Genomic DNA, 10,004 nt, shown 5'->3' on the forward strand with positions numbered 1-10,004 from the left:
CGCCATTAGTATGCTTTCCAGGTGCGCCATTAGTATGCCTCCCAGGTGCGCCATTAGTATGCCTCCTAGGTGCTCCATTAGTACGCCTCCCAAGTGTGCCACTAGGATAGCTCATGGTGCGCCACAGGTTATACTACCAGCTCTAAAAATATTCAATTATTATTCTCACACCCACAAGAAGGTTTAAGATAAACACATATTACACCACAATGATAATATGTTTATAAACATGCACATACATTGAACGCAAGTTGACAAACAAATTAACCTAGATTTTTGCCATGCAGCTTGTTCCACAAAACCAATAATAAAGCCTCTAAATAGCTGAAAGTAAGTATACTAAACTCATGATCAATACATATCTCTTTTCTTATTATTAGGCATCATGTGCCATGCAAATGATTAATACATAAAAAAGATGAACCAAAAATATGAGTACATACATGTTGTCCTCCAACAAATAAAAAATAGGAACAAAAAAAAGATGCATATTCCAAAAGGTCACATGCTTCAGATTTTAGCAAATGTAACTACAACTATCAGTTCTGTGGGGGTGAAGATTTAAAAGGTAACATAGTAACATGTTGTATGAGCAGTGGCTGCAACTCCTTTTACTGATGGCGCAAACTTGGAGTCAGCATCCCCATACATAAACTGTGCATAAGATGGAGTACCCTGCAAAGAATATAGACAGGCAAAATGTACTTGGACTAGCAGTTGAACAATATTTCAACACAGTTAATAATCATGTTGACCTTCACAGGCAATAGGTGACTACAAGCTTGCACCTTCACATTTTGAGTAGTTTGAGAGTCAGGTGGATATATATCCGTATTTACAAAAAATCATTTGTGAGAATACCAAGTCACCTCAGGAAGTTGCTGCTACAAAATATAGATAAGGAAGTAGCGCCAGCTGACTCTAATGGTAGTGCAGACATGGGGCATAATGAGTCTTGTGATCTACTCCCTCTGTACCAAAATAGTTGTAGTTGAGGGAAACTAGTACAAGTTTCCCCAACTACAAATACTAGTCGTACACCCGTGCAGCTGCACGGGCTAGCAACCTTGGACATATAAATACTATAATTATTAAATACATGTATGTGAAACTTTAGCACTTAGGATCCTAGAGAAAAACATCTGCGGGTTAGTGTCATATATTTAATAATGTTGCCCACTTGCCATGACATGAATCAACTGCTGAAGCAACAACATGCACTCCCTTGTACTACATCAATGCAATTGAAGCCTCACAGGTTAATGGAGCAATGAAAAGTATATTAGTAAAACCATGTAGAGTAGCGACATATAAAAATGACATGGCAGCAAGGATCGGTGTACACATGCAGGAAGTAGTAGTGAAACCTAAATCGAATGCCTCTTTAGATTTTCCATACGTCATAGTTACAATAGCAGTCATCTATATTATTGAAAAAATGCCTAAATTAGGAAGACATAGTGAACAATATCTAATTTTGTTTTCAACTACTCAAGCAAATTGGTACTTGTCTGTAACATAAAAGATTCAACACAATTTTCTACAATCACCTAGCACATTTATATAATCGCTATGTATATCCCCTCTTCTTAAAGTTTTGTAAAAAATAGAAATATTTTTTGAATGACTCTACGGTTTACGGTAAAGAGAAAAGCAACTTTATCATATTAGATAATATTAATGAGTAGAATTTTTTAGAACAACCTGAGCATTGGAGAAGATAAAAAAAATCAGAACATGTCATGTCTATGGAAGTATGGCCATCATGTGAACCTACAAAACGAAAAGGAGCATTTAGCTTCTTCCTTATGAAGTATCAAATGTTTATGTGTTATCAAAAGGACTGGAAATGTTAGCATGCTTTGGAAAATTGTTGTAGATGATTCCATTTGGTGACTGGAAAATTGTTATAGATGACTGGAAATGTTAGCATGCCATAATTATTTTTCAAGCCCCACATGACTCCATTTGGTGACAATTTGTCCATCAGATTTATAATTTGGAAAATTGTTACTTTTTCAGAATATTAGTGGACAATACTTCAATCAATTGCATATGGCAAAATTTAATAGCACGGTTGGGGAGTTTCCTTTTGGAGGTTGATAAACTTACTCACAATAAGGGGAAGGTTGAGTAGTGGATAACCAAAAATTAACATGTAGCCAAGGAGGATTATTTAGAACTTTGAGAGAAGAGATAATAGAAAAATGTTTTTCGAGCACCACACAACTTAATTTAGTGAAAAATGTTTTTCGGCTAGTAGGAACCAAACTGGGAGAGACTTTTGCTGGTATATGTCAAATCGACTTCCATAATTCTCTTGAACTCAGATTACACCGAGGTAATAGAAAACTTACTGGGATGCGACTGTAGAAATTGCGGCTCCTCTTATACCAAGCTTAAAACCTTATATAAGTAGCGGAAGAAGGACCACAGCAGAAAGATCCATCTAGGAGAGGCAGCTCCTCAGCCATTCGTCCTCCTCGCCTTCTGTTGGGTTCAACTGTACCAATTCCGACAACAGAAAAACAAATGTTCCTTCTATCAGAGGAAAACACCAACATAATGTCAACTGTTCTTTAGCAGCTAAAAAAAGGATCAGATTTGGTCTGCTCACCTTCACATCCGTGAGATCGTTCCTCTTCCTGAGATACTTCATGAATTCCCGGAAGTTCACCTCCGTGGGCCGGTAGTGCCCGCTATCAGGCCAGACAGCCTGAAGACGAAGAAGGGTAACTGAATGAGACAGGTGAGCTTGGAACTCCAAACATGAAACTATGACAAGAGTAGAAATCGGCAGATCCAGGCACCTTTAGGATCCCGTTCGCGACGACTAATCTCCCGGCAGCAGATGTGGCTCCACCGGCAAGGAAGCTGGAGTGCTGAAATGTCCCTTTGCTTTTCTGCAACAATGTGCTTATTTCATCAGTTACAGGTAAATTTTATGATCCAGGTACCAGTAAAGTACTGCTGACAACGGACAAATGCCACTATTCTCTGACCGAGCCTATGTACAGAATTTTCGTTGTGCTCAACACAAAGATCCATTTTGCATCCTTGGGCCCCTCGGACTTGTCGACAATCTTGCGGCTCAGCCTGTACATCATCATCTTATTCTCGATTGTTACCTCATAGAACTCCCTCTCTCTCTGCACAAAGAAACAACACCATGTTCAGATATGTGACATTTTATGCCCTGTTTTTTTTGTTTTGTTTCCTTGCTTGAACGCTAGTACTACATTTTCTAATTTCATATTTCTGATGGATTGGTCTACAGGTCGCAGCAACTTACAGGGCCAAGATACCTGATGCATTGCTGCAGCAGCTTCCATCTTGGGCAGTGTTCCTCAAGATTAATCTCTTTTCCTTCACCTACATCCAACCTGCCACAAACGGAATTTCAGAAATCATGAGCCTTTTTCACCACTGCTGCTACCAGCTGCTAAGTGCTAATTCTACTCACTGCTCCTGCTACAGCTACAACTACTTCTACTTTATTATCCTTCCTGCTTCTCCTGCTGGTCATGGAATCATGGTGGTGGTGGTCATGGTGCTACTTCTTGCTCGTCTCTCTACAAGAAGCCGCCTCCGTAGCAGGCATTCTTGAACAACTCCTGCTTGATGGCGTCCGTGCTCATCATCTCCCTCTACATCTGCACCCACAAAACTCCAATCAATGAGATGGAATTGGTGACCTGACCAGCTGAACTGATGATGGTAGCTCAAGAAGAAGATGAATCTATCCATGTTTGCTCATGGATGATGAATCCATGGATGAAGGAGTTCTTGGTTACCTCGGAGCAGGATGCGTGCATGGCGAAGTCGTTGAAGCAGCTGACGACGCACTTCTGGATGTCGAGGCCGAGCGTGTCCAGGGTGCTCACCGTCGACAACAGTAGCCCCGGCTTGGCCGCGCAGTAGATCTCCACTCGGGTGTCGCCCTCCTCCTCCTTGCGCTCCACCTCGAACTGCAACCACACATCCCTCGGTCACCACTATTTTTTCCAAGCCGCAGCGGCAGCAATGGCGCAGCTCTCTACTCCATTGGCGACACAAGCTCTCGGAAGAAGATATCCTATCCCTGTACTGACCTTGGGGGCGTTCCTGACGAGCATCTCGTTGGGGTTGAGCTCCCGGAACACGTTGAGCAGCGGCGGCGCCGCCACCACCTCCGGTCCGTCCATCTCCTCCTACAGCCGCCGGATCCTCTCCAGCAGCTCCTTCATGTAGTCGATGGTGTCCCCCAGGAATGACGTCATGTCCATCTACACACGCCCAAAATCAAGAACGACATTCAGATTTACTCCCAGTCCCAAGATTTCACCACCCCTCATTCTGCCAAGATGGATGATTTGGTGGTGTTCATTCACCTTGCTGATCTTGGGCACGACAGAGCGGAGCATGGAGAGGCAGTCGTTGAGGCGTTTCCGGCGGCGGCACTCGGCCATCAGGTTCTTGGACGGCATGCCCTCCACCCGCTTCTTCCTCGACACCGGCATCGCCGACATCTGGCCCTGGCCGAACGCGCCGCCGTCAGCCCCCGCCGCCAGTCCGGGCTCCACCTTGCAGGCGCCGAGGGAGCGGCCGTGGCGGCGAACGTCGTGCGCCCGAAGGTTCGCCAGGTGCTTGCCGCTCCCGTCGTGGCGCAGGAACTTGCGGCGCACCTCGAAGACGCCGGTGGCGGCCGCCTGGCCGGGGGCGAGCGCCGTCGACAGCGCGAGGAGGAGGAGGAGGGCGAGATGACCGCGAGGCGGCCCCATCCGTCGGGCCTTGAAGGCGTCGAACGCCATAGCTCCGGCGCGATGGGTGGATATCTGGCTTGGGGCTGGTAGGGCTCATGGGTGACACACAATTTTTTTTTGCAAAACTACTAATGGCGCACCACCTACAAATGCGCCATTAGTAACCCTGGTTACTAATGGCGCACTACCAGCTGGTTCCTTTGAGACACACTCTGCCCCGGTGCTCCATTAGTAGTTTTGCAAAAAAAAATAGTAGTGGCGCACTGGGTGAGTGGTGCGCCATTACTAGTTAAACTAGTAATGGCACACTCTGCCCCGGTGCTCCATTAGTAATTTTGCAAAAAAAAATATATAGTAGCGGCGCACCAAGTGTGTGGTGCGGCATTAGTGTTCATCACACTAATGACACACCTGCACATAGTGCGCCACTGCTATATAGGAGTGGCGCACTACTTGTCTGGTGCGCCGTTAGTGTCTATATCATCTATAACCCTTTTCCTAGTAGTGACAATTTGGTATTAAAGCAGACCCTTGCGGTTACATGGATGCTAGCGGATTGGTGCGTGGTCATGTTGCTCATGACGTGTGTGACCAGTCGTGGCACACGGCATGGCAGATGTACTGGACTGGATTCACACACGTTTGTGACAAGAGGGAAAGTTCATGTGACCCAACGAGGACACTGGTTCCTTTGAGGACATTGGTTCATATCAATAAGTAATTCCTTCTTTTTAAGTAGCCCATTCGAACATAACTCGCAGGTTAAGCGTTCTTGGCTTGGAGTTGTTCAAGGATGGGTGATCAACCGGGAAGTTGGTCCCGGGTGTGTATTAGTGAGGAAAGAGTCTAGACAAAAGACTAGTATTGATCTATGGTACCAGTCTAGATCCCGCAGGAGTAACAACCATCGGCGGGTGTGTCCGGGGCATTACGGCAAGTCCACCAGCCTTCGAGCAAGGCCTTCAAGCTTGAGTTGTCGGATAAGTGCGATGGAAACATTAGTCCATCTGAGTTCCTAGGCCTCTACACTATCGCGGTATAGGTTGTCGGGGGACGAGACAAGAAGGTGCTCGCCAACCACTTCCTATTGGCTGATGAATCTGCGGAAGGGTCCATCTCCTCCTGGGCGGATCTGTGCAACTAGTTCGTTGGGGCTTACCATGGGGTCCCCAAGCTCCTGGGGAAGCCTAGCGAGCTGCACGTTCTCCCCCAATGAGATGGAAAGTACATCCAGCGGTTTGGACGGTGCAACACAACATCCCACACATCCACCATGCGGTGGTGATCGGCGCATTTCACATGAACGCACGCAATCGCCGCATGCACAAGGATATGCGCATGAATGCACAATTGCTCCCTAAGGTGGTTTTTTTAATTACTCACAATATATGCAACATTGTACTAATTATTTTATTCAAGTATATTTCCTAAAAATTCAATGATGCTTTGGCTATAGGATTGTGAGGAGAAGACCCTTGATGAAGAAAGGAATAGGATTTGCTCAAGCGTCAAGCAAGAAGACTCTTCATTTTATACTTTGTGAGAAGTCACTTTGAGTCCATAGGAAAGCCAATACTATTAAAATGGGATGAGGTATTATGATGAATTGGTTTCTCAAATGCTTAGAGGTAGCCACCAAAAATACTCAACCATTCTCCCAAAAACATCTGGAATTGGTTGGTGGAATTGGGATGAGATTTGGAAATTGGTCTAGTGTGGGGACCCCGACTTATGAGTCAAGATCGCTGAATGAACTTGCTGAGTGATCCTAGAGATCAATGCTCACCGAACACACAGAAACTGAATAAATAGAGTCTTACATCTACACATACCGTTTGATACAACAATTGACCATCATGGTCAAGTCTTACATAGGTAGGGCCTATAAGGCCAATCACACCAACTAATCTACTAGATGAAACTTGGTAGTAAATGGGAACCCATGCCATCAGCCTTTAGCGACATGCATTCTAACTGGGAAGCGTCCTAGTTTGCGTGTCCGTCTCCGACGAGGAATTCTTCTCCGTAGTCCGGTTCCTCCATGTCTGGTCAATAACATAACCAGTGGGAAGCCAGTGAGTACTTTGAATGTACTCGCAAACAACCCATGATGTGGATAATGTAGTTGGTACAACAATAAGTAGTATGCAGCCTTTGCGGAAAACAAGTTTTACTTAAGAATATGCATGATCCGTTACTTGTATGGATATTCATCATGAGCTAGATGGTAATCATAAAAACAGGTTATAGATATCAACATATCTATTGAGGGCTGAACACCTCGGGTTCACCCTGTGCGCCAAGTCACCGAACTTGACCTTATCACCTTTCTCAATCACACACACACACACACACACACTTGGTTTATGCAGAATCGACTGGACGTAATTTAAGAAGCACCACCCAAGTGTCCTTGACCGTGGACATGGCTATTTGAATAGTTTTACACTCTCTAGAGGTTGTACGCTGTACCCACAAGATCCGGGAAACTTCCGTGTCATCCACGACTCGCGGTATATAACATAGCCCGAGGTAAGCACCCAATCATTGTTGTTCCCTTGATGACACTAGACAAAGAATCCACTCGATTGGTACCCAGCCCACATGTTGTACGTCTTACGAGCACCAACTCTAGACAGTATCATCCATGCAGGCACGAATGGTGTGCCCGGAACACATAAAAACGGCATAGTCGACCTACCTAGTATGACCCCGTCTCGAGAGTGACCACATATCACTCCCGCCACTAGTAATGTGGGCTCTTTGATAACACCTACCAAAGTAAACAACAAAGCCCCGTCCCATAAAGGGGTATCGTGGTCGCACATGTAAGGTTGGGATTGCCGACACTTCATAAATCTAATCCCATATCGGAAACCACTCACACAAAACCTTTATGGTACACCACTTCTTTCTCAAGTGGTCATCCAACTCAACACCGTCACCCTCGGGCATTAGTGGCACCCTACGGGGATTTCGTAAAACCTTTGATATCACCTTTGCCTTACCATCATCGTGCATATGCTCATCCTATGCGTAGCACTACTATCTACTTGTCAACATTTATCAGCGTGACCCTCATAGATGGTAAGGTCCTGCTCAATGCAAGTGCTCCGGAGGAGCCATCGGTAACATCATGCCGGGGTGTACCGATTAATCTTGATTATATGCATCAGAATAAAATAATCGACATGTCATGCATAAAACATTTTCTCAGTCATGGTCAAACGGCTGCTTGCCTTGATCAGCTAGGTATGCGGGGTCTTCGATGTCTTCGGGTCCAAGTTCTTCGTCAAACGCGTGGTCTATCGTCGTAATAATAGTAACGATAATAAGAAGCACACTCAAAAACAGATCACAAACTCACTTTAAAAATGTTCAGCTATTCTGAGAAATCTTAACTATAGTTTTAAAAATGTTTGTCTCTTGTTTTGATATAAAAAGGTGTTTTTAAAACCTAATCAATACGAGCAAAAACGTTTAAACTAGGAATTTTAATTAAAGCTATGTATAAAAGTTTTTACAAAAATTAGTACCACATCACTAACAAATTCTACACATTTTTAGAAGAATTGTGGAGGAAAAATATTTAAATTTGATTAAATATATAATCTTGCAAAAATGATTTAAAATCAGATTTAAAAGAAAAAGAAAAGGGGGCTTAACCCCTGGCCTGGCTCGGCCCGTAGCTGGGCCGGAACGACTGGCAAACCAGCCAGTTAGCGAGCCAGCTAGCCCAGGTGCGCCCGCGCCGTCAAGTTTAAACTTGACGTGCGGGCCCCTGCTGTTCGTGGCAGAGAGAGCACAGAAGGGAAGAGGCTGGCCCCCGATAGGTGGGGCATGCCTATCGGGGTTGTCTTCCTCGTCTGGACAGAGGGGAGGGGAGGCACGCCGGCGGCGGCTCCGACGCCCTAGTGGTCAGGAGATAGTAGGAATGGCACCATGGCATCGTGGCCTACCTGCTGTTGGTTGAAGGAATGACGGGGAGGTCCTGAGTCACCTGTTACGACGTGGCTGTGGCGGAGATAACTCGGGTGGTGGTGGAGATGGGTGCTGCGACACGGAAAAGCTCGAGGAAGAGGTGGAGGAGCTTCCTGAGCTCACTATGGTCACAGAGGAGGTGAGAGGAGCGCAAGAGCTGGCATGTAGCTCAAGATCGACAGAGCTCTGAAGCAGCGGGGCCTCAGTCGATCTCGAGCACCAGAGCTCTACATTCTCGAGTGGAGTGGCTAGGGGCTCGATTGAGGTTCTGGAGGAGAGGGGTGAGGTGCTGGTGTCAAGGGGGAGGACCTATTAATAGGCCAGCAACAGTGCACCTAGCGGGGGAAAGCCGGTGGTTTCACCGTGGCTGCAAGAGAGGGAGAGAGAGCTCGACGTCGAAACCACAGTTTCACGAATGTGGTTTGAGACTCCTCGGTGTGCGCGTGTTCGAGGGCCGCGCACCACTGACCGAATCGGGCGCGCGCGAGCATGCGTCGCCTGGGTCAGGTGGTTGTCGGAGACGCGGAGACACACCGAGTGGAGGTGAGAACCGGCCGGGGCTGGCCTCCTTTGCCTCAGGTGCACCCTGTAGCGCGTCCAGAGCATAGATTTGGCATGCCACGACATGGTGGCGTGTTCTAGGGTGCTTTTTCCCTGTCTGGCGTGTCAGGGGGGTTGGCTTAGATGCCCCTCGGCTCTTAGGACTTGAGAGATGCATTGCTGGTTAATGGGAAGTGCTTTAGGAGATGTTTTCAGCTTTGAATCATAGACAAAATTGGTGATTTTCGCTTACATGCTTGGAACCAAAGAGGGGCCACTCTTCTGTAGTTGAGGAGTCGTGCTGGTAGTGTGCTGGGATTTTGGAGTGAATGGTGTGGGTGTAGAGAGTGTTGGGGGTTGTTTGACTAATCTGGCAGAAGGTGTTTGATCTGAGTTTCGGGAAATTAACCTTCATCAATAATGCTGAAAGTTAACAGGATCGGGTTTTAGGCAAAAGTAGGATGCTCTACCAAATTTGAGCTCCATTGGACAAGTTTGACAGTGTAAACTTGAGATAACCCCCAAATGAATAGTTATGTATTACTAAAAGAGAATGTGGCTAAATTAATCCCTACAAATCAAATTCTTGGCAGAGTCTCCTCATTTGGGGTATTGAGCACTCCTGTAAAGTTTGAGGCCATCTGGACGAACTTTGCTATGTAGATTTGCTACAATTTTATTCTGGACAGGAAGTGTTTTAGAAACATTTGGTGAACCAAACCACCTTGAAATGAGGTGAAA

The 10,004-nt window shown here is 45.9% G+C and overlaps 1 protein-coding gene and 1 pseudogene across 5 annotated transcripts; both read right to left on the reverse strand.

Annotated features, from left to right (window-relative positions):
• Positions 1–345: 345 nt before the first annotated feature.
• Positions 346–3,511, reverse strand: LOC123410154 (IQ domain-containing protein IQM6-like). Of its 5 annotated transcripts, none has more exons than XR_006612983.1 (8): positions 3,464–3,484; positions 3,293–3,383; positions 3,003–3,149; positions 2,811–2,903; positions 2,618–2,716; positions 2,358–2,503; positions 1,705–1,773; positions 346–675 (listed from the first exon to the last, which is right to left on the reverse strand). XR_006612983.1 is itself a non-coding variant. In XM_045103049.1 (7 exons), the coding sequence occupies exons 2-6, from the start codon at positions 3,330–3,332 to the stop codon at positions 1,747–1,749; spliced, it is 393 nt and encodes a 130-aa protein (XP_044958984.1). In that variant the 5' UTR covers positions 3,333–3,383; positions 3,464–3,478; the 3' UTR covers positions 346–675; positions 1,705–1,746. The 5 variants fall into 5 exon arrangements, 1 of the variants encoding a protein (XP_044958984.1); XR_006612981.1 differs by having other exon boundaries at positions 3,306–3,383; positions 3,464–3,478; XM_045103049.1 differs by lacking the exon at positions 2,358–2,503 and having other exon boundaries at positions 3,306–3,383; positions 3,464–3,478.
• Positions 3,512–3,572: 61 nt separating this feature from the next.
• Positions 3,573–4,834, reverse strand: LOC123410153 (annotated as a pseudogene).
• Between the last annotated feature and the right edge of the window lie 5,170 nt (positions 4,835–10,004).

Source organism: Hordeum vulgare, chromosome 7H, assembly GCF_904849725.1.
Source record: "Hordeum vulgare subsp. vulgare chromosome 7H, MorexV3_pseudomolecules_assembly, whole genome shotgun sequence".
NCBI lineage: Eukaryota > Viridiplantae > Streptophyta > Magnoliopsida > Poales > Poaceae > Hordeum > Hordeum vulgare.

What these genes read in the sequence shown, in the direction of transcription:
- LOC123410154 (XM_045103049.1), bottom strand. Translation starts at nt 3,332, where the DNA reads ATGGAAGCTGCTGCAGCAATGCATCAG. An exon ending in CTGCTGCAGCAATGCATCAG is followed by an intron (nt 3,150 to 3,305) that starts GTATCTTGGCCC and finishes TTCTTTGTGCAG; the next exon opens with AGAGAGAGGGAGTTCTATGA. An exon ending in TCGCGAACGGGATCCTAAAG is followed by an intron (nt 2,717 to 2,810) that starts GTGCCTGGATCT and finishes CTTCGTCTTCAG; the next exon opens with GCTGTCTGGCCTGATAGCGG.